The sequence below is a fragment of the Scyliorhinus canicula genome, chromosome 1, assembly GCF_902713615.1.
Source record: "Scyliorhinus canicula chromosome 1, sScyCan1.1, whole genome shotgun sequence".
Taxonomy (NCBI): Eukaryota; Metazoa; Chordata; class Chondrichthyes; order Carcharhiniformes; family Scyliorhinidae; genus Scyliorhinus; species Scyliorhinus canicula.
The window spans coordinates 220,496,997-220,522,051 of NC_052146.1; the positions used below are offsets into that span (position 1 = coordinate 220,496,997).

Consider the following 25,055-nt stretch of genomic DNA (forward strand, 5'->3'; position numbering starts at 1 on the left):
TTTAAAGGATCGTCCCTTTAGTCTGAGATGGTGTCCTCTGCTTCTAGTTTTTTCTCCAAGTGGAAACCTTTCCAAGTCTACTCTATCCAGGCCTCGCAGTATCCTGTAAGTTTCAATATGATCCCTCCTCATCCTTCTAAACTCCGAGTACAGACCCAGAGTCCTCAACCATTCCTCATATAACAAGCTCTTCGATTCCAGGGATCATTCTTGTGAACCTCTTCTGGACCCTTTCCAAGGCCAGCACATCGTTCCTTAGATACAAGGCCCAAAACTGCTCACAATACTTCAAATGATGTCTGACCAGAGCCTAATACAGCCTCAGCGTTACCTCCCTGGTCTTGTAATCTAGCCCTCTCAACATGAATGCTAACATTGCTTTTGCATTCCTAACTGCCGACTGAACCTGCACGTTAATCTTAAGAGAATCTTGAACAAGGACTCCCAGTTCCCTTTCTGCTTCTGATTTTCTCAGCATTTCTGCAGCCCTCCCCCCCCCCCCCCCGCTTCCTCAATATGATCTGTCCCTCTACATATCTTTGTGTCATCTACAAACTTAGCAACAGTGCCTTAAGTTCCTTCTTCCAGATCATTAATTGTGAGCAATTTTGGGTCTCATATCTCAGGAAGGATGTGCTGGTGTTGTAGAGGGTCCAGAGAAGGTTGACAAGAATGATCCCTGGAATGAAGGACTTGACATATGAGGAGCTGTTGAGGGCTCTGGGCCGGTACTCAACGGAGTTTGGAAGGATGAGAGGGGATCTTATTGAAACTTACAGAATACTGAGAGGACTGAATAGAGTGAACGTGGAAACTATGTTTCCACTTAAGAGAAACTAGAACTAAGGCATAGACTCAGATTGAAAAGATGATCCCTTAAAAACTATGATGAGGAGACATTTCTTCAGCCAGAGGTTGGTGAATGTGTGGAATGCATTGGCGCAGAAGGCTGTGGAGGCCAAGTCACTGAGTGTCTTTAAGACAGAGATAGATTGGTTATTAATGAATAAGGAAATCAGCATTTATGAGGAGAAGGAAGGAGAATAGGGATGAGAAACATATCAACCATGATTGAATGGTGGAGCAGACTCGATGGGCAAAATGGCCTAATTCTACACCTATGTCCTATGGTCTTGTGGAGATCCTGCGAGATGATGGACATGTGGTCAGTGAGGTGGAAAGACCATTTTGTCCGGCATGAACTTCTCACTTGAGACAGGTCATCTGGGTGAAGGAGCAGTGGATCCGCACCTCTGCGGCACAGGTCAACCTCAATGTCAGTGACTGCTCTCTCCTCGGTCAACTGTGCAATCTCCAGGGCTGTTCCCCATAAGGGGTAAAGATTTGGATCTTTGGGACCCCTTCCCCTGTGTTGCCTTTCTCCGCTTATTATGGGTTATCGTCTTCTGTGGGGGACAAAGAGAGGGTATTGTGAGCCGCACCCTTCATGGGTCAGGGAGGTCTAAAGCAGGTGGCATGTGTGGGCACAGCACCTGGACATGAAGGGATTGCATTGGTGGGTGCTTGGGGGTTCTGAGGAACAAACACGAAGATCTGATATGGGAGGGGTGCGACGTGTAGCCAGTGACATCGGGGGGGTTTTTGAAATTTGAGGGGTATCAGGCAGAACTAATGACAGGAGAGGGGTGGTAACTTACCCTTGCAGCTCAGTGGAGGTTGCTGGTCTTCTTCCGACATAGGATGGAGGACCACCTGGTCATGCTACCTGAACTGACAGTAGCTACCATGCCTCCCAGGTGGTATTGCTAGCCCTGCTGATGGTCTTCCAACCCCTTTGGGGGAACGGATGTGCCACCTATCACCCACAGCATCAAGAAGCCTGGCCAGGTTGGAATCCCCACAGCAAGGAGCAGGTCTGCGTGCTGCCACACTGGTGCGTGGGAGTGAGTGGTGAGGGAGTGTTTAAAAGCAACTCCCCCTTGTTAGCGGCGAGAAGCTGAGTAGCAAGTCCAGTGAATCAGGCGGCGAGACAGCCAGCAATGGCGAGAAGCTCTTGGGGGTTTATTTTTGGCACTAAGTGCCGCTGAATACAGGCCGCGATCGCGCCAACGCGGCCGTCGAGGAATACCTTGCCAAACACGTCCAAAATTACACTTAGAAATGTTTCTGTTGAATGGTCAAAGTTCACACATTGGAAACTTTTTCAACCACAAAGACAAAACAGCTGTAATGTGAAACCGCAGAAGGGAAAACAAAAAAAAGGATAAATTACATAAATAATAAATATATTTCATAGGATTAAGTACTTCTAATCCAATACATCAAAAGAGTAATAACACTGTTGATTCATTTGAAAAACAGGTTTATTTTAAGTTTACTCATTATATGCCTGCACAGATTAATAATGCATTATCTTTAGTTCTGTTTACTATTTGGAGCCTCAACACTACTAACTTATTTACAAAGTAGGATTTGCTGGTTTAAGTCGATGTACCATTGATATCTTTCACACAAATACAAGGGACACTGGAATTTGAAGAATTCAATTTTTAAGATATTATTCAACATTATGATGGATATTCAAGAACGTCTTAGCTTGCCCCTGTCCAGGATACTTCAGTTTATCTGGTGCCCCTAGAAAATAAGAAATAAAAAAATACTTACAAAGCAAAGGTTGAACACATTTACTAAGGTTTGTAACAAGGCGATTTAATTTATACAAATAAAAGCAAAATACTACGGAAGCTGTGAATCTGAAATAAGAACCGAAAACGGAGAGATGAAAGCAGCTCTGAAGGAGAGTCATACGGCCTCAAAACATTGAAACTCTTGTTTCTCTCGCCACAGAAGCTTCCAGAACTGCTTAGTTTTTCCAGCATTTTATGTTTTTATTTGATTTATACAAAGATGTTTCTAAGGAGAAGAAGGTTGACAGTTTTTAGTAGCACAGTGGTTAGCACTGTTGCTTCACAGCTCCAAGGTCCCGGGTTCGCTTCCCGGCTTGGGTCACTGTCTGTACGGCGTCTGCACATTCTCCTCGTGTCTGCGTGGGTTTCCTCCGGGTTCTGCCGTTTCCTCCCACAAGTCCCGAAAGACATGCTGTTAGGTACTTTGAATATTCTGAATTCTCCCTCAGTTTACCCGAACAGGTGCCAGAATGTGGGGACTAGGGGCTTTTCACAGTAATTTAATTTCAGTGTTAATGTAAGCCTAAATAAAGATTATTACAAGATTTGTATTGTTGATTTTATGTGTAAATGCATAATTAAAACCAATGGAAATTGAATGTTTTGTTGATTTAATATAACTGCTTGAGCTTGCACCAGTTTTTAGACATTTAGCTGCAGCAATATAGTACGGATCACATACAATTAACACCTGGCAAGCAATTCTTATATTAAAATCACGGAAATTGGATAGATCACAGAAAGAATACTACTTGGATTAAAGAGTAAGAGTAGAAATTAGACCTTCTATTTACTGAACAAACAGAAACAATATGTAAAGGCCTATGAGTTGCAATCAATTGCAACCCCACTGTTTAAAATGATATCCTTTAAAAAAAAAGTCTTCAAGAGCTCCTGATGTTAGGAATAGGTTAATAAACATTCCAGTTACATATCTTTTTATTAAAACATTAAAAAATATATACAAGGCCAAACAGTTCAAACACTAATTTTGTGTTGGAGAAACAGGGTACCCCCCTCGACAAGTCAAATTGATGTTAAGTATCCAATAATTGACACTGATATGTAAAGGGGTCGCAGGTGGCGTGTGGTGTGGTGATAAAGTTTTGTGTAGAGTGTGTTTGAGGAAAATGAAGGTGTTTGGGAAAGGAACAGAACTCTTGACTACTCAACAGCAGCCAGAAGCTAACATCTGAAACATCACTCCTTTTACATCCATCCTTAGGATCTTATTTGTTTAAACCGAGCCTCCTCATTTTCTTTTATACTCCAGTGGATATAAGCATAGCCTGTCCAACCTTTCCTCAGAAGGTATTAACCCAGTAAAACTCCTCTGAACTGCTTCCAATTCATTTATATCTTTCCTTAAATAAGGAGATTAACACTGTGCACAGTACTCCAGATGTGAGGCGAGATTTACCAACACTCCACCGCATGTTTTTCGGCGGCGGAGGCAGACCGCCAGCGGGATTTACTGGTTCCACTGTTGTCAACGGGATTTCCTGTTGACTGCATCCTTCGCTGCCGGGAAACCCGTGTACCGGCATGAGACTGGAATTTCCTGTCAGCGTGAACAGCCGGTATATCCTGCCCGTGGTCTCACATATAACCACTGAGGCATAAACTCCCCAACTTGCATTTAATTTCCCTTGCAATAAACAATAATATTCTATCAGCGTTGCTAATTATTTGCTGTACCGACATACTAACCTTTGTGATCCCTATACACAGCAGAGTAAAAGGAAACAGAGTAATGGTCTATGGATATTTTTCAGGCCGAGGAAGGTTTGTAGTGGAGTACCCAGGAGTCGGTATTGGGCCCCTTGCTCTTCCTGAAACATATTAATGATCTAGATCTTGGTGTGCAGGGGACAATTTCAAAGTTCACAAATGGCACGAAACTTGGAAACATCTTTTGATTCCGAGAGGAATTAGAACATAAAAGTAAGCATGTTATGCTTCTGTTACACAGAGCATTGGTGAGACCATGTCTTGAATACTGTGCGCAGAATTGGTCTCTTTATTTAAGGAAGGATGTAAATGCATTGGGGGCGGTTCAGAGGATGTTTACTGGAAAGTCTTAACTTGTTTCCACTGGAGTTTAGAAGAGTGGAGGGCGACTTGATTGAAGTATACCAGATACCGAATGGAATTGACAAAGTGGACGTGGAGAGGATGTTTCTTCTTGTGGATGAGTCCAGACCAGGGGGAACAGTTTTAGAATTAGGGATCACCCTTCTAGGACAGGGATAAGGAGAATTCTTTTCTCTCAAGGATTGTGCGACTTTGGAACTCTGCCCTAGAAGTGAGTGGAGGCGGGGTCACTGTGGTAGTCGGCATTAGGGGTATTACAGTACCTAGGTTGGAGGTACCCGATGCTGTAAGACCATTGGTGTTGGAGGTACCTGATACTGTAAGACCATTGGTGAAGCCTGCCTGCTGGTTCCGCCCAGTAAGGCGGAGTATAAGAGTCCGTGTCTCCCTAGCTGCTGCATTCTGTACCTGCGCTGCTGGGGGAAACATCTAGTCCAATAAAGCCTTCAATTGTACTCCAATCTCGCTTCAAGAGTTATTGATCATGTATCAGTCACTGAATACTTTTAAGGCAAATTGATTGTCGTTGCGCGAGAGAATCAAAGGTTATCGGGGGTAGATGCAAAACGTGAAACTCAAGACAAACAGATCAGCTGTGATCCTATTGAATGGTGGAGAACACTCAAGCGCTCAAACTTCTACTCCTATTTCATATGTTTGTATTGTAAACTGTGAGGAGGATAGTGTAGAACATCAGAAGGACATAGACAAGTTGGTGTAGTGGGCATATAGGTGGCAGATGAAGTTCAATGTGCAGCAATGTGAGGTTATGCATTTTGGTAGGAAGAACATTGACAGACAAATGGAACAATTTTCCAATATTTTTAAAAAGTGCCGGTTTTAGTGAGAAAACTGGAAAGAATCCCACTGGTGTCGACCATGTGAAAATTTGCTGTATCTTCAAACACTTGAGATGGGGAAAAGCAATTTCACAGCAATTTCACAGCATTGCTCTGTCCTCACTGTAAGTAATTATCATTCTCCTGCTTCGTCCGGTCATTGGGCTTCTGCGTCCTGTCAATTAAAGGAGTGAACAGCGAGGGGACATGCAAGATCTTCTGGGAGATATTAGAAGGGCTCCTCCTGACTGGTCCAAGCACTAAAACTGCATCTTTAGCAGGTATATTGTTTGCTTCACCAGCATGTATGTAGATAGTGAGCCTTGTAATGAATCTCCGTGGATGTTTGTGGCCTTTGCAAAGGCATCATCAGCCGCCTCCTGAGGAGTACTCTTTGATCCGAAGCAGGTATGTGGTCCTCCAGTATATCCATGCCCGGTAGTGTCTCCTCCAAGCCACCTCCAGGTTGTGGTCCTGCCCCCAGTAACTCGGCGGGCTCTGCCACTGCCTTCCTCTGCAGGGTGCTGGTCCTGTCCATGTGCCACTGCACATTGACTTCCTCTTTCCTGGTCCATTGAGATCAAAATCTCAGCCAACTCATCATCCTCACACTCCAAGAACTGAAAGGGAACATGAATATGGGCGGGGGGTCGGAGAATCGCCCGGGGGGGGGGGGGGGGGGGGGGCGGTGTGAATCCCGCCCCGCCACTCCAACGCTGGCTGCCAAATTCTCCGGCACCAGTTTTCGGGCGGGGGTGTGGATCGCATTGTGCCGGTTGGGGGCCGTTGGCAGCGGTTCCCCCGGCAATTCTCCGTGCTCCAATGGGCCGAGCCTGCACCTGTTTTGGCCAGTCCCGCCAGCGTGAAATGGACGGGACCTGGCTTGGACGGCAGCTTGCGGAGTCCTCGGGGGTTGCGTGGGGGATCCGGCCGCGGGGGGCACGCCCACGGTGGCCTGGCCCGCGATCGGGGCCCACCGATCTGCGGGCGGGCCTGTGCCCTGGGGGCACTCTTTCCTTCCGTGCCGGCCTCTGTAAGGCTCCGCCATGGCCGACGCGGAAAAGAAATCCCCTGCACATGCGCAGGAAACACACTGGCGGTTCTGCGCATGCGCCAGAACACGCTGGCAGTCCTGCGCATGTGCCAACTCCTGCAGGCCCACGGCGGCCCTTTGCCGCCGGTTGACTCGGTGCCAACCCCTCCAGCGCCGGCCTAGCCCCCGGAAGTGCGGAAGATTCCACAACTTCCGGGTGGCCCCATGCCAGAGTGGTTAGCTCCGCTCTTGACGTCGATACGGGCCACCCCGCCAAATGCGGGAGAATCCTGCCCCATATCTGTTAACAGAGGAGTCCTGTCAACGCTCTGACCCATTGCCCATTCAAGACATAGGCATTCACCTGTGCACATACCCTTATGTAAGCACCTTTCAAATGAGCTACACTCCCTTACTATCTGACGCAATGACCCTACACGAGCCACTCCCAACTCTGCCTGACAGATGGGCATCTCTTTGGATAGCCTGAGTGGCCTGCAGAAACCCCTTGCTGGTGAGGACTGAGGGCATTCGTGTTCAGTAACTTCACCAGTGTGGTGTCTTACCCTGGGTGGGGGGAGGGGGGCTGAAATGTTGCCACAACACTTCTCATTTTAGGGCTGCCTGCTCAGCTGTGCAACTTTTGCCCCTTGTATGGGGGCCAAGCCTGTATCACCCCTCTCTGGCACAATCATGTATTGCAATGCTGACTAGATGAGCATAAACGAATAATTAAGGAAAGGTCAGTGATGTCATTAGGCAAGTGACTTCCTCCTGTGTCAGGTGAGGCTCACCTGATTAATCTCTAGACTCCAATTTCCACTCAACTTGATCCATAACTTTAACCTTCATTCCCCAAACTATCATGGGTTGCAGATTACTGAAGCCTTCCATCCTCAACAGTCAGCCCCCATGATAACATGCCTGACAGCCTGGACTCCAGAGTCATTGGCAGTGGCCTTCCAAACTTCTCATGCCCTACAACTGTCCATTGCAGCCTGAGAGTGGGGGCGATAACTGTGATTGGTTTCTTCATCTGTCCTGGTCCACCCACGTCGATGCTACCACCAAGAAAGCACAAAAGTGCCTATACTTCCTCAGGAAACAAAGGAAGTTCGGCATGTCCACATTAACTCTTACCAACTTTTACAGATGCACTATAGAAAGCATCCTATCTGGCTGCATCACAGCCTGGTATGGCAACTGCTCGGCCCAAGACCGCAAGGAACTTCAGAGAGTCGTGAACACCGCCCAGTCCATCACACGAACCTGCCTCCCATCCTAGGACTCCATCTACACCTCCCGCTGCCTGGGGAAAGCGGGCAGCATAATCAAGGATCCCTCCCACCCGGCTTACTCACTTTTCCAACTTCTTCCATTGGGCAGGACATACAAAAGTCTGAGAACACACATGAACAGACTCAAAAACAGCTTCTTCCCCCTGTTACCAGACTCCTAAATGACCCTCTTATGGACTGACCTCATTAACACGACACCCCTTTATGTTTCACCCAATGCCGGTGTTATCTAGTTACATTGTGTACCTTGTGCTGCTCTATTATGTATTTTCTTTTATTTCCTTTTCTTTTCATGTACTTAATGATCTGTTGAGCTGCTCGCAGAAAAATACTTTTCACTGTACCGCGGTAAACGTGACAATAAACAAATCCAATCATCCCGTGTGTCAGAATGCATTAGCCCTCGTGGAGGTAATCAGCACCACATGTCAGAGATCCCCACACTGCCCATGTAGCTCCGCGTTAAACCGGACCCCACCCTGGGATCTCTCAGTCACGCCCTGTGCTGACCCTGGGAATTTACCCGTTCCTACCCACTTCCAGTTGCCACTCCAGAAAGGCTATCCCTTGAGGAACCATCGCTTTGACATCAGCAAAGGGGACCCAAGAAACACAAAGTCCACACCAAGCGAGACACCTTGGTGGACTATAGCACCATAATAATGAAGGCCAACTAAGGCCTACGAACAGCAACCGCAAAACCCCCACCCTGGATCAGAGAATGACTTAGCTGGTTCCTCCACTTCCTCTCTTGTGCCCCCTCACCATTCGCCTTCCTGGTAGGCAATAGCGGCTTGCGCGTTCATCTCCAATATTCCCAGAGAAGTGAGGTCGCTAGGTTCACGTTGCAAACTGCTCCAGCGCAAAGTCGCTAATGATATGCTGAGGTATTAAAATGAGGTTCCTGGCCTTCCTGGGTTGGAATTTCATTACATCACGGGCGATCAGTTTTCAGGGGCGAAGAAAATTGAGAAAGGAGATCTCACTGGCGAGAATCCAGTTTCCCGACTCTTGTGCGATTTTGGACCCATGTCGCGATTTACACTGACAGCTAACGTTGGCTCAAATATCCACCCAATATAAAATAGAGGGTACAGGAGCAGAGGGACCTAGATCATTGGAGGCAGCAGTTAATAAAGCATACAGCATCCTGATTAATAGAGGCACAGAATACAAGAGCAAGGAAGTTATGCTGGATGTATATAAGACACTAGTTAGACCTCAGCTGGAGCAGAGTGTCAAGTTCTAGGGCCATACTTTAGAAAAGTTGAGAAGATATTGGAGAGTGCAGAGAGGTTTACAAGAATGTTCCAGGGATGAAAAACTTCAGTTATGAGGATAGATTGGAGAGGTTGGGATTGTTCTCCTTGGAGAAAAGAAGGCTAAGAGGAGACTTAGTAGGGATGTTCAAAATAATGAGAGGGAAAACTGTTCCTGCTTGTAAAAGGATCAAGAATGAGATGGATTTGAAAAAGAAGCAAATGTGATGTGAGAAAAAATGTTTTTACACAACGAGTGGTTCAGGTCTGGAATGCACTGCCTGAGGTTATTCCTCATCTGAGTTGTGGCAGAGAATTGAAACAAATCAATGGTCAATTATCCAGCATTATATGAATTTCTCAGTTGGCTGTCAAATACCACAGTCTGCACATTCTCCCCGTGTCTGCATTGGGTTTCCTCCGGGTGCTCCGGTTTCCTCCCACAAGTCCTGAAAGACGTGCTCCTAGGTAATTTGGTCATTCTGAATTCTCCCTCTGTGTACCCAAACAGGCGCCGGAATGTGGCGACTGGGGGCTTTTCATGGTAACTTCATTGCAGTGTTAATGTAAGTCTACTTGTGATAATAAAGATTATTATAATAGTTACTGTACCTCAAACCATTATTGGGAAGGAAAGTCAGCACTATAGGATGTGAGGGTAAATTGGGAATTTAGCAATTATTCATTGCATCTTTTTACATAATCACACAATCCTAACGGTATTAAGAGTATTTGGTTAATGAAAAAGTTTTAATTTTAGCAGTTGTATATTTCAAAACTACACAATTTTGAAAAAAACTAATTTAATTTATTTTCCCCTTCTAATTCTTAAAGTAGCCAGTAAGTTTGAGAGATTCCACCAGTTAAGAGCCAGGCAGTTTAGTACACTTTCAGCTCACACACTGTGGGATTAGAAAAAGTATTAACAAATCATAATATATTAACACAAGTACTTGACCGTTAAATGCTTGTATTATTGTAATAAACCACAACATAAACACCTAAAACACTATGGCCTTAATTTTATAGTCCTTCACTGGAGGGTTTGCAGGTGGGGAGGGGAGGGGAGTGGTGTGTGAGCGTATGGACGGACTTCCTACCTGCCCCGAGCTTTCAGCAATCCCAATTGGCATGGGAGGCATTCCCAGGTAGGGACGATGCCGGAAAATAATTGGTTAAGACGAGGGCAGGAAGTGGGTAATGGGTGCATCCATTCAATAGCCTTCTTTTAACTATGGGTTCCCCACCCCTCCCCAACTCTTAAGGATTAGTAACCACTGGACTTCTTTCATCTGCCCTCTATTCCACCTGGCCACACACCAACCTCTCCCCAAGCACCCCAATCCCCACTGACCACCATCCCTCAGGCCTCTCCTATCCTCCCTACCCTGAGAGCCCAAAACAAAACTTTTCCTGGAATTCCAGAACTTTAGCTCCCAGTTCTGTCCACTGCAGTTTCTGACACAGCAGGACTAGAGAGCTGCCAGCCAACCAGGTTGGTCACAACTCTCTAAGGTGGAACTTCCTCCCGAGTGAGGGACTTCTCTACTCGCCTGCTCTTTGGGTGGCAGGACAGGAATCACCGCCATCCAAAAAATCCTGGCCTATTTTAATTAAAATGTTTGGTGGAATCTCGCCGTCTGATGTAACCATTATGATGATTATCCAATACATTCCCCTACATGCTTCCCAGGATTAGGACACTTTCCCTGTTCTGATGATGCATTTGATCTTGGGTATATCTTTTTTAGGGCGGATTCCTTCCTCATCCATTCTCATATCCGTTTTCACAATAACATCAAATTCTCTTGCCGTTATCTGAAGAGTTAGCAAATCTTATTGATTTTAACTTGAAAGCAGCTTCATACTTCATTTGCTTTGCTGGAGGACCCATACATGCTGTCATTTGCCATGCCATACCATGCGTGGTCTACTCTGTGTCGGCATGTCATAAAATCCACACACCATCTTTGCAACAAAGCTTGTATTGCCTGCTTGATTCCAGGTATAGCCTTAGAGTGTGAGGTAAGCAAAAGATGCATTCTGGGCTCAAAAAATTGAGGCAAACTACTAATGCTGATAAAGCATTTTATAGCTGAAAAGCATGATTTTTGGTGCTGGGAAATGAGGCTGTCTTATGCACTGAAATTTATGATACTGAAAAAATATTTTAAAAATATACAGAACCATTTATTACTTATATTAGGGTATAGTGGTCAGTTTCTTAATAAATCAAAAATACATAGAATCCCTACAGTGTAGAAGGAGGCCATTCGACCCATCAAGTCTGCACCGACGCCCTGAAAGAGCACCAAACTAGGTTCAATCCCCTGCCCTTTGCCTGTAACCAGAAGGGTGGCAGGTTGGCACCATGGTTAGAACTGCTACCTCACAGCACCAGGGTTCAATTCCGGCCTTGGGTAAATTTGTGTAGTTTGCATTTTCTCCCCCTGTCTGTGTGGGTTTCTGCCGGGTGCTCCGGTTTCCCCCCACAGGCTAAAGATATGCAGGTTAGATGGTTTGGTAATGCTAATTGCCCCTTAGTGTCCAAAGATGTGTAGGTTAGGTGGGGTTATGGGGTTACAGGCATAGGGCAGAAGAGTGGGCCTGATTAGGGTGCTCTTTCAGAGGGTGCAGGCTTGATGGACTGAATAGACTCCTGCACTGTAGGAATTCTAACCCCATCTAACCTCCACATCTTTGGACTGCCTTAAGCTAACATCGTGGATCACGGAAGTTTGATTTGCAGTGAACGAAATTGGTGATTAAAATTGCAACTTCTGCATAGTTTACACCAATTTCAGGTGAATTACATCAAAAAACCAGTGCACTGCACAGAAACTCTATACGCCTTTACAAATTGAGTCGGGCTGTCTATCTGAATGGTTAGATTTCCTGACCCATTCACAAAACATCCAGACAGTACCTGTGTATTCAACGGGTGGGGACCAAACTATCAGTCACAATCACTTTGGACAACGGACAGTGGCTGAGAAAGGAACCACCCTGCCATAATCTAATCATGCCTAAACCATGGACCTGCAATCAACTTGCTATGAGCATGTTTAGCTCTGGTCAGTTGGTGCTAGGCGATCAATTATGTGATGAGCTATCTCACCCCTTTTCGTGTTTTGTGAAACTGTTTTCCCCCAGGCCAAAGAACACAAGAAGCAGGACCTTGAGTGGCATTATCTCTCTTTCCAGCTAACCTGCAAGTTTATGCCTTGTTTGTTGTTTGACCATTTACATAGCAGAGGCAGTGTTTTAAGAATCAACCCAGCAGCTGTTGATTCCTGGAGACCCAATAGACACTGTATGTCACATATCTGAATCGTTTCATCACAGAATTTGAAAAGACCATTGGCCCAGTCTGAAATCACCAAAGGCATCCAATTAGTTTCCTGGATCACTGGATCCATTTCTGGGGAAGGTGTAACCTGAACAAGTCGGAAGGGTTGCACACAGACAGTGACCCAGCCGAGAATCGAACCTGGGACCCTGGAGCTGTGAAGCAATTGTGCTAACCACTATGCTACCGTGCTGCCCTAAGCCCATTAAGGAGGTGGTTGACCACGTGGATGAGGATGAGAAAATGACCACCCAGGGACAAGAAATTCTAAAGTTGCAGGAGCTGGCAACTAAACAAGAGGAGGAGGCCACTGCAATGGCTTTGGAAATTGGCACACTACAAGACAGCCAGAAACGACTGCTAGATAAAGTAGAAGACTTGGAGAACCGGTTTCGCAGGCAAAATATCCGAATCGTCGGGCTGTCAGAGGTAAAGGAGGGATCAGATGCGGGAGCATATGTGGGGAAGATGTTGCAGGAGATGGTTGGTGCCGATGGGTCTGACAAGCCGCTAGAGGTGGACCGGGCGCATAGGGTGCTCGTACGTAAACCCCAGGGTCGTGAGCCCCTGAGGGCCATGGTGGTGAGGTTACATCGATTCCTCGATAAGGAGCGTATCATGAAGTGGGCCAGGCAGACAAAACGGTACATGTGGGAAGAATCAGAGATTTGGGTGTACCAAGACTGGGGACCAGAACTTGCAAAGAGGAGAGCAAGTTTCAACAAAGTTGAGGTGGCCCTGTTTGAAAAAGACATTAAATTTGAACATTTATACACGGCGCCTCTTTGGGTGACCTACGAGAACCGTACTTTACAAACTGCTGAGAACCGATTGCTGTACTTTAATTCTCCGGAAGAGGTGGCTACTTTTATGAAAGACAATAATCTGGCTTAATGACTTTTAAATTCTAACTGTGGTGGGCTGAGTTTGAGGGAAGGGACAGGATGGCAGGGAGGTGAAAATATGGTTCTGCATTTTGCTTTGTCTTGTTTAAAATTTCAGTCTTTTAATTCTGTGAGTTAAGTTGCAATGTTCGGGAAGAAAAGGGTTTTGGTGTTTTATTTAAACAAAAAAATGTTCTCTCTTTTCTTTTCTCTCGTCTTGTGTAATTTGATTTTGATTTATTGGTTTATGTACTGGATCACAGAGGAAAGAACTTTAAAGTTGCGAGGGAGTGTGTTATTTTCTGTAAGAAAGATGGTTGATTCTTGCAGGCATAATTTTGCTAAATCTGCTTGAGAGGATGGGAAATCTGTTTTCAGAAGGGAGCTTCCAGACCATGAGGGCGCTGGAGGAGAAATTTGAGCTGGCGAGAGGGAATGATTTCAGGTACTTGTAGGTGCAGGACTTCCTGCGCAGACATATTCCATCCTTCCCACGCCTGCCACTTAGGACAGGGTAGTGTCCAGTGGATGGGTGGGGGAGGGGAGGGTCTCGGATATATATAAAGAACTTATGGGAGCAGAGGAGACACAGATCGAGGAGCTGAAGCTTAAGTAGGAAGAGGAGCTCGGAGGGGAGATAGAAGAAGGCATATGGGCGGAGGCATTGAGCAGGATAAACGCGACCGCAACATGTGCCAGGCTCAGCCTGATCCACTCCAAGGTCGTCCACCGGGCCGGGCCCACATGACAGTGGCCTGGATGAGTAAATTCTTTGGATTGGAGGACAGGTGCGCCAGATGTGCGGGAGGACCACCGAATCATGTCCACATATTCTGGGCATGTCCAAAACTCAGAGGGTACTAGCAGGGATTTGTGGACGTTATGTCCCAGGTACTGAAAACAAGGGTGGTGATGAGTCCAGAGGTGGCAATATTTGGGGTTTCAGAGGACCCGGGAGTCCATGAGGAGAGAGAGGCCCATGTTATGCCCTTTTCTTCCCTGGGACTCAAGCCTCCGAAGTCGGACGCCTGGCTATCGGACATGGCGAGCTTTTTCGGTCTGGAAAAAATTAAGTTTGCCCTGAGAGGGCCACTGTTAGGGTTTGCCCAGAGGTGGCAACCATTCATCGACTTATTCGCGGAAGATTAATTGTCAGCAGGGGTGGGGGGGGGGGGGGGGGGGGGGGGGGGTAAGGGTAACGTAGATTAGGGGGTTAATTAGTAATTAGGCAGTTCCTTGTGGGATCGGAGCCTTTTTTTGCACTGTTAATTGTTCTTAGCACATTGTTTTGCACTGTTGAGTTTACTATGCCAAAAATGCCTCAATGTCATACTTCCATTTTCATCACAGCTTATTAAGTAAGTAGAACTGGTTAGCAAACTGCAGAACATAAATTTCTGGATTCCTTCTTTACCTGAATATGAGATCTGTTTCCTCGTTCGATTTAGTCTCCGAGAAAGTCTTGTTTCTGTTCTTAATCGCATGACGAAGTATTACTGCAAGACAAAGAACAAACACATTTATAATTATTGGAAATTTCATAGCTCATTATATTTATTTTCCTGTAACGCATGCCCTCAATATGATTGCTTCAATCTGGTTTCTTTCTTGAATGTTGGATAGGAGCTACATCCATTCATTTTATTTTTTCTATCGATTAAATTTCTTTACACTGGGTACCACTGAACAGCAGACACCTGTACTGGTGCCTCAAAGACTAGCTCATCTCTGCTTGCCTTCTTCCATCGTGGGTACTCTCACTTCTGGAAAGTCGGATAACCCTGCAGCGGTTTGAGCCCGTTATCCACTGGCGGTTGGTTAACTCAGTTGGCTGGACAGCTGGTTCGTGATGTGAAGTGACGTCAAGAGCACAGGTTCAATTCCCGAACCGGCTGAGGTTATTCATGAGGGTCACCACACCTCCTGGCCTGAGGTGTGGTGACCCTCAGGATAATTCACCACCAGTCAGCCCTCAAAGGGGAGAGCAGCCTATGATCCTCTGGGACTGTGGCGACGTTCACATTTGAAAGGAATACACTTTGAATCTGGACCCTGGACCTTTCTTTCCCTTATCCATCATTTATTTTATTAACGCACAAAGGGGTAGAACACCTTCCTGAGGTTTACATGTGTAAAATAAACCCAACTCTCTTATTTTACCTTATATTTGAGTTTGCTATGGGGCTATTCATATAGTATTGGACTACTCCAAACCGAAGGGTTGAGAAAAATATGCCACCACTTATAAAGGGGGAAATCAAATACATCTTTCTGTTTATGGATTTATGGATAGGTAGCGAAAAGAGAGCTCTGGGTGGTTTAAATTAATCCCCCTCCTCTCCGTAAGAGAGGAAGAGAGTGAAATTAATATCAAAATAGAGGAGAGGGGAGTAAAGGTATTGGAAAGGACAAAAATAAATATAAGGAGGTGCTTAATGGCATCATCCAAAGTTAATAAAGCATTTGATCCAGATGATGTGCACCATAGGTTGCTCAAGGTGCTAGGATGGGGTTAGAAGAAGCTCAGATCACAGTCTTTCAATCTCCTTGAATATGGGAGTGGCAGTGGAGGACTGAGGATTGCAAATGTTACATCATTGTGGTGCCACAAGACATACCGTTGAATGCTTCAAGTAGTTAACAAAGGAGTTTATTGATGAAAGGCAAAGGCAGTTAGATAACAGGCAGAGAACACAATACAACAAGTCTTTACTCTTCAGCTCCCTGATCCACACTGCCCAGGATCCAACTCCCAGGACCCTGCACAAACGTCCCACTGGCCGGGATTATAGCCGAGGCTATAAAGTTCCAGGCAAGCAACCACACGTAAGTTATGACTGTAAGAAAACGCAATATTTATTTTACCTGCTATAATACAACTCCTCCTCCCCAAAGGGTCTCCCCCATCCGGTCCGGGGTATTTATGTTCCATGGGGCTTTGTTTAAGGGTGTAGCTCCATCACCCCCATCTGGAGAGATCACTTTCAGGTGAGGCCACAGGGACCATGTTGCAGACCATGTGGTCTCCCGTCAGGTTATAACACCAACCCCCGCATCCCCCCCAAGCCCGACACATTATCCATCTCGATGGCAGGAGGGGGAGATCCTTTGTCCACTTTGTTTGAGGCTGTCTCTCTAACATCCGCAACTCTCAGCCTGGAGTGGTATAATGAACTGGGAGTGAAGTTTGCGGGACAAAGCTCTGGGTGGTTCCACCGTGCTCAAGCCGACGGCCACCATCGGATCCGTTTTGACCACTGTTGGCAAAGTCTCCATGTCCAATTCGGGGTTGGATGAGTCAACCTCCTGCATTTACAAGTCAAGGGACTCATCCACCTCACTGGGTTTCAAAGGTGGCGCCACCAGTCGTGAGGTGGTCTATGTGCCTATTTGATTTTCTTCCATCAGCAAAATTCCAGACGTAGACTGCGTCACCAGTGGAAAATTCCCTGACAGGTCTGCGTCGTCATACTTTGGAGTGTTCCTGCTGGTCTTGGACCTTTCTCCCAGTGTTTGACAGGACGAGGCTCAACCACATGTGCAGCCGACGACCCATTAACAACTGCGAGGGTGCCACCCTGGTAGTGGTGTGTGGTGTGTCCTGTAATAGAAAAGGAAACGGGCCAGACAGGTTTGTGGAGAACTGGAGGTCTGTTTTCACATTCCCAGCTTAAAAGTCTGTACCACCTGTTCGGCCAATCTGGAAGATGATGGGCGGCAAGGTTCGGCCTATACATGGCGGACTCCATTTAGCTCAGGAAATTGGTGAATTCCACACTCATGAAAGCTGTGCTATTGTCCGACGCTAACACCTCGGGAAGCCCGTGGATACTGAAAGTTTGTCAGAGCTTTTCAGTAGTGGCTCTCAACGATGTCGTTGACAGACGATGGACAACCATCCAATTTGAATGGATGTCCTTGATAAGTAAATACATGGCTCCTTGGAAAGTTCCCACGAATTCCACGTGGAGTCAGGATCCTGGTTGGCCTGGCCACGCCAATGGATGCAGTGGAGCTGCAGGGGGAAGCTTCTGGTGCTCCTTGCACTGTGTACATTGTTTCGCCAATGTTTTGAAGGAGGACATTCAGCCCATCAAGTCTGAAAAGACCCTTCGAAAGAGCACCTTACTTAAGCCCAGGCCTCCATTCTATCCCCGTAACCCAACCTACCTTTTGGACACTAAGGGGCAATTTTAGCATGGCTAATCCACCTAACCTACACATCTTTTCACTGTGGGAGGAAACTGGAAGAAACACACGCAGACATGGGGAGAAAGTGCAAACTCCACACAGTCACCCGAGGCCGGAATTGAACTCGGGTGCCTGGAGCTGTGAGGCAGCAGTGCTAACCACTGTGCCACCATGCTGCACTTCAGTGAAAACTCTTTGTTCCTGTCAATTTAAAGGAGCATTCTAATGACAAGTTTCCTTCCCTAAAACAAAGGTCAGAATGAAAATTGTTTACATTAAACATTTGTGTGGAATGGGATAGGATGAAAGGGGTAATCCCTCCTAAATGTGGAAATGTGAGGCCAGAGTTTATAAGAGTTACATGTGTCAAGGTGCCTTTGTGAAGAATAAAATTCAGTCTCAGTCCAGGTTTTTACAACTGCATTTCTTTTAAAATGCTGTGTCCATACTTAGAAAATGGGGCTCAGTGTAGTCTCATCGGGGAGTCCCCGCTGAGGTCCCTGATCTACCCGGAATTTGTGTTAGATAGTGGCGTGTTTCTCAGCGCTCCGAGCACCGGGCAACACCTGGCTAATCTTGCGTTACAGGACTCTGTCCCCATTCGGGTAGATCACGCCCTGGGTCTATATCCTTTAATGACAACCGAGGGTAGATTAATCTCCTGTACGACATTGGGGTCTTGTGTGGCTGTTATGAGAATCTTCAAAATCTCCCTGGTGTATGTCGAAAGCTTGGCTGTGTTCCTGCACAAAGGTATAGAAAGGTCTGCTCACCCGCTACAATCACCGAAGCCCTGGTTACCACTTCCATTTTAAGGCCGTAAGAACATTTCAATTGATGTCGTCTTATTCAATTGGACTGCATTCAACCAAATCATTGCATTCTCTTCTCCAGAACCCTTCTCCATTATGTTCAGTTGGCTGCTGCTGTTGTTTGTTTTGCATTGGCACGCTTTGCCTAATGTGGCAATGTGCTTGAATATGCCCCCTTCAGTTGGAACAGATGCACACAAACCCCTGATGTGGAGATGCCAGCGTTGGACTGAGGTGGGCACAGTAAGAGGTCTTAAAACAACAAGTTAAAGTCCAACAGGTTTGTTTCGAATCACTAGCTTTCGCAGGGCAGCTCCTTCATCAGATGAATGAAGAGTTACACAAACACATATATAGACAAATTCAATGATGCAAGATGATACTTTGAATGCGAGTCTTTAATTAAGTCTTTACAAGTCCAGACGGAGCAACTGGAGAGAGGGATAATCCCAGGTTAAAGAGGTGTGAATTGTCTCAAGCCAGTCGGTAGGATTTCGCAAGCCCAGGCCAGATGGTGTGGGATGAATGTAATGAGACATGAATCCAATGTCCCGGTTGAGGCCGTACTCATGTGTGCGGAACTTGGCTATAAGTTTCTGCTCAGCAATTCTGCGTTGTCATGCGTTCTGAAGGCCACCTTCATCTTACCCGACGATCAGAGGCTGAATGCCCTTGATTGCTGAAGTGCTCCCCGACTGGAAGGAAACATTCCTGCCCGGCGATTGTCGCACGATGTCCGTTCATCCGTTGTCGTAGCGTCTGCATGATCTAGCCAATGTACCACGCCTCGGGACGTCCTTTCAACACGTCATCAAAGAAGGCTAACGGTGGTCTGTCACCATTTGACTCATGCCAAACTCCATTCCAGCCACTGCCCTCTCCTCGGCCTCCCCAGTGATTTTGAATGAACTTTCTTCAAACAGGTTGTGGACCCGTATGTCCGGAATGCCCCTCCGGTCTTCTCCTGCTCCCGGCAGTTCTGGGCCATTTTATCCATGGGGATATGGAAAGGATTTATATTGAGACGCTGAAACCCAAGTTTGATGGTGGTTTGTGGCTGTTTGCATGTGTGCGCAAGGCTTCTAGCCAAAGAGGACAATACATGGGGTGGTGGTTCGTGGAAGGTGGGCTGTAAGGCAAATGCAATTGGGGTACTGTTGGCCTATGGGAGATTGGGGGCAGGTGTGAGAGGTGAAGGGTGGGAGTGATGCCAGGAGCACAATGTTGGCTACTCACCTGAGCGGCTTGAAGGAGGTAGTCACCTTTTTATGGCATTGCATGTCAGTCATCTAGTTATGCCGGCTGCATTGATGGCTTCTGCCACCTCCTCCCAAGCCTGATTGAGAAGGGCAGGTTTAGGTCTCCACCCATCCTGGGGAGAGTGGCCCTCCTCTCTTCCATGGTGTCCAGTAGTCTATAAATGTTGGCATCCAGAAAATGAGATGCAACTCTACTAGTTGCCATCTTCTTGCTGGAATTAAAGTTTTGTAAATGGAGTGCTTAAAAGATGCTCCAGCATGTCAGACTCTCAGGGCAAATCCCTACCCCAGCGAATGAAATGCCAGCGATGCTGGAAATCGTGCAGGATGCACGTTGCCCGCTTCCTGCTCCATTTGCAATTACTGAATAGCTCGTCATCGGTGCTCCCAGCGGCAGTATGCATTTACAGTGATCCTCCACCACGGGAGTACAAGGTCTCCCAAATGGAGAGTCCTTCCCAGACTCTTCATGGTTCCTCACTGCAGTGTCAAACTTATAACGTTGGAGAATAATCAAGGGCCTTGGAATGAAATGTTCTTTACCCAATTTCACGATCTGGTCAAAGCTTTCCAGTGGGGTGCCTCTGGGGATGTGAAATCAAATTATACATTTGGGCCGCAAACTGTCAGAAGTATCTCCTTCAGGTTATCCTTACCTGTGATTGGGTTCACGATAAAGACAAAATGGAGCCGTTCGAAGTACTGACTCCATGACTCAACCTTTGGTCAAAAGGGTCTAGTTATCCAATGACAGACATTTCCACTCACACTTTAAATGATTCAGACTCTTGCTGGAGCTTCTCTACTTTTCAAACTGTCCCTTCCATGCCCCCTCGATTCACGACGACTGTTGCTGCGATCAAAAACATTTACCTTGTCGCCAATGTGGTTGCTCGAGACTTACACTGGAGGATTCCAGTAGTAAACAAAGTGGTTTATTGATAAAAGGCCAAGGCAGTTTGATAACAGAACCAGAACACTATAAAACAAGTCTTTACACTTCAGCTGCCTGATCCACACTGCCCGATGTCTGGTTCCCAGGACCCCGTGCATAATTCCCATTGGCTGGGGTGTGCACGCTCCCATGCGATTGGTCCAGTGTCGGTCACGTGGTTGGTTGATCTCGCTGCTTTAAAGGTGCCACGCTATGATGGAAATAAAAACAGAAAATGCTGGAAAAACTCAGCTGGTCTGGCAGCACCTATGGAGAGAGAAGAGGGCGAGATTCCTTGGCCTCCCCACGGTATGTTTCCTAGAGACAGGAGGCGGCCTGCCGTTGACTAGCAGCGGGATCTTTTGGTCCTGCTGCTGTCAACGTGATTTCCCATTGATTTCCAGTCACGCTGCCAGGAAACCCGCGGTGGGATTGAGCCGTCGGCAAGACCGGAAAATTCAACTGCCGTGAACACTTGTAGTGATCTTGCGCAGTGTTAAGATGCATTTCCATCGTTTCCGGCAGCGAAGAATAAGGACTGTTTACCATTGGAGCCAAGAGCAAAGCTGATGTACTATTCAATGGCACTTAGAAATTTTTGGAACGACAATCGAGGGTTTTCGCTGGACCCGAGAGGGGTAGGATCTAATCTCCCTGACAGGTCCTGCTTCTCAGAGAGTGGAGTGCTATTTTTACAGGGCGACCCGATCTCAGATTACTGCTGCAGCACCCTGATTATTAAGGGGTAAATCTCCAATAGGTTGCAATGAGGACCATTTTTTTTTTACAGGTAAATGACTTGATAATTTCAAAGTTTGCGGAAAAGATGAAACTTGGCAGCATACTAAATAGAAAGCATGGTCGTAGCAGACTTCAGGGGGGGGCTTAGTAAAATTGGCAGAAACAGGAATACAGAAATAAATATAGGCCATTTAGCCTTTGAGTCTGTTCTGCTGTTTAATGAGATCGTTGGGGATCTCCGACCTCATTTCATCTTTTACCCCTTAAATTCCTAATATCTACGCTACACAAATAAATCTATGGTCGTCATAACGTGCACCCTTACTGCCGAAAAGGAGGCCATGCAACCCATTCAGATCAGAACTTCTGCTGTCTCCATCTTGGCACCTTTCAGCCTGAGTTGGAGTGACCTTTGGAAAGAATTCCAGTGCTAGATCTTTGAAGGTCTGTTAACTTTGCTTCTCTTTCCACAGATGCTATCAGATTCCCTGCATTTTCTGTTTACATTTTAGATTGCCAGCATTCGCGATATTTTGCTTTTACAATTTGTCTTAGCCTGTTGCATATGAAATAATTGAGTTTATGCAAAGAACAGAAATAAACTTGTTTGGAAAGATCAGTTACTTACTGTCCAACATAGTTCTTCCCAGAATTCTCTTCTCGATTGATTTCTTTACCTCTCCCATTAGCCAAGGCAGGAATACTTTCTCAACGTCTAAATGAGAAAATAACCAACCGTGAAAATTGAATCAACACCATAATTTTGTGGTTACGCTAAGATACATTATTATGACAAAGCAGAATAATTTTGAAGTTAAGAAATTATGACAAATACAAAAAATACAAAAATCAAGATGATTGTGCTGATCAATGTATCATTTCTTTTCGGTTCAGTAAAAATTTGGATGACCTGCTACAAAGCTATGTGCATTCTTGAACTCTATATGTATGACTAATTGTATGTCCAGGTCAGCACTGGCAAGAATTGTAATGGGCGCCACCCTTCGTGGTATTTTTGACATCGGAGTATAGAATGCTCGGTTTCCCAGCTGAATAGAGGTGCTCTTCCCCAGGTTCAGTACTTTTCCCAAGTGGAATGAAGAATTTCATGAACGTATGAAACAGGCAGTAATGAACATAACTCAAAACCACATTGTGAACACACATCCATGTCTGGACAAATGAGCGGCACATAAACAACGTTTTCAATTTAGGAATGGACCAGATCCTAAAAAACAGATGATTTCATTTTCCTACTTAAAAAGTAGCTCAATCATGGGAGAAAAGTGGAACCTTTGACATGCAAAAGAACTGTTTTGGGTCTAAGTGAACAATCAAAAGTGAAGTTCTTTAATAAATGGCACAGTGTGATAAAATAATTACATTTTCTCCAACAGTTATCATTATGAATAATCGCTAAATTAACCTTCTTGAGGTGTAAACTCAAGGCGTGGCCAGAGAATGGATTGTTCCAAACTCATTTCCGCGTGATTTCCTCTTAATTTTCCATGTGTCAATTATTGCAACAAATATTTGGTCATTCAGAGCCCCAAGGCTCAACAGCACAAAAATAAAAATGACTCAATGGGCTCAGTCTCCTGAAAGTAAAAGATCTAAATATTTTTGCATGAACATAACAATAATAAGGAGCTGGATTAATCAACAATCTTATTAATTACTTGGAAATAACCCAACTTTTAAATACAAATAGAGTTTGTATTAACCATAGAGTTACAGAGTTGTTAGGCGCAGAAAAGGCCCTTGGGCCCATCGAATCTGTACCTGTAATAACTACTGCTAATGTTGCACTAATCCCATTTACCAGCACTTGCCCCCATTTCCGTGAATGTGATGGTGTTCCAAGTGCTTATCCAAGTGGTTTTTAAAGGTTGTGAGGTTTCCAGCCTCCACGACTTTCCCAGGCAGTGCATTCCACATTCTCACCACCCTCTGAGTGGAAAAATATTTTTTCAAATCCCATTGGAATCTCTTGCCCCCTCACCCTAAAACTATGCCCCCTTCTGATTGACCCTTCAACCAAGGGGAACAGCTGCTTCCTATTTTGCCTGTCATAATCGTCTGCACCTCAATCATATCCCCCTCAGCCTTCTCTGCTCGAAAGAAAAAAAAACAAAGCCTTTCCAGTCTCTCCTTTTCACTCAGCTGCTCCCTCCCAGACAACATCCTGGTGAATCTCCTCTGTACCCCCTCCAGTGCAATCACCTCCTTCCTATAGTGAGGTGACCAGAACTGCACACAGTACTCCAGCTGTGGCCTAACTAATGTTCTGTACAGCTCCAACATAACCTCCTTGCTCTTACATTCTATGCCACGACTGATAAAGGCAAGTGTCACATGTGTCTTCTTGACTATGCTATTCACCTGCTCCGCCACTTTCAGGGATCTGTGAACGATTACCCCAAGATCCATCTGTTCCTCTGAGTTTCCTAGTGTCCTGCCATTCATTTACACACTCCCTTGTCCTGTTTCCTCTTCCAAAGTGCATTACCTCACACTTATCAGGGTTAAATACCATCTCCACTGCTCTGCCCAGCTGACCAACCCATCTGGACCCAGCACTGATCCAAGTGGTACGCTGCAGGACACCGGTATCTAGTTACTCAAACACCACCCTTTTGTGCCCTATTACTAAGCCTGTTTTGGATCCACCTTGACAGGTTTCTTGAATTCCATGTGCTTCAACCTTCTCAATCAGTCTCCCAAATGGGGCTTTGTCAAAGGCTTTGCAAAAATCCATATAAACGACATCAACTGCACTTCCTTCATCCACACACTTGGATCACTTTATCAAAATTTGTTAAGCATGACCTCCCTCTGACAAAGCCATGCTGACTATCCCTGTGCCTTTCCAAGTGGAAATTAATTCCCGCCTTAAGCATTTTCTCCAATAGTTTCTCTACCACTGACATGAGGCTCACCGATCTGTAATTCCCTGGTTTATCTCTACCTCCCTTCTGGAAAAGTGGAACAACATTAGCTGTTCTCCAGTCCTCTGGCACTTCTCGTATTGCCAGAGGTTGCACCTCCCACAGCAGCCTGGGATGCAATTCACCGGGCCTGGGGATTTGTCTATTTTTAAGCCCGTCAAAATCTCTAATATCTATTCGCTTCTTGTGTAAAACTGCTCAAGGTCCTCACGGTCCATTTCTTAAATTCTGTACCTGAGTCCTCTTTCTTCTCAATGACGACCGATGAGAAGTATTCATTTAAACCTTAGCACTGTAGCTGTGGCTTCACACACAGATTGCCCCCTTGGTCTCCAATGGGCCCGTCTCTTTTTACCCTGATTAACCTCTTCCCTTTAATGTATAATAGAATATCTTAGGGTTCTCCCCAATCTTATTTTCAAGTCCTTTTTCATGCCCCCTTTTTGCTCTTCTAATTGCTTTCTTAAGTTCCCTTTTGCACTTCCTATATTCCTCCAGGGCCTCAATTTCTCCCTTTGGATTTGCTAAAAGCCTTTCTCTTCTTCCTTATCCAGTCCTGGATTGTCCCAGACATCCAGTGTTCCCTGAACTTATTGCTACTACATTTCCCCTTACAGGGAACATGTTGGACCTGTACTCTCCCCATTTGTTTTGAATGCTCTCTATTGCTCCGCTGTAGATATTCCTGCAAGAAGCTGTTCCAAGTCAACTCTGGTCAGATCCTGCCTTATTTTAGTAAAATCTGCCTTGCCTTAATCCTTGCTTG

At 45.8% G+C, this 25,055-nt stretch overlaps 1 protein-coding gene across 2 annotated transcripts in view; it reads right to left on the reverse strand.

Moving 5' to 3' along the window:
• Positions 1-2,306: 2,306 nt before the first annotated feature.
• The window catches only part of rsph3 (radial spoke head 3), a 105,380-nt gene continuing 82,631 nt past the window's right edge, over positions 2,307-25,055 (reverse strand). For both annotated transcript variants that reach the window (XM_038808176.1, XM_038808186.1), the window contains exons 7-9: positions 21,970-22,056; positions 14,819-14,900; positions 2,307-2,595 (exon numbers count right to left, since the gene is read on the reverse strand). In XM_038808176.1, coding sequence (XP_038664104.1) covers positions 2,583-2,595; positions 14,819-14,900; positions 21,970-22,056 — 182 coding nt within the window. In that variant the 3' untranslated portion in view covers positions 2,307-2,582. The remainder of the gene's footprint in view (positions 2,596-14,818; positions 14,901-21,969; positions 22,057-25,055) is intronic.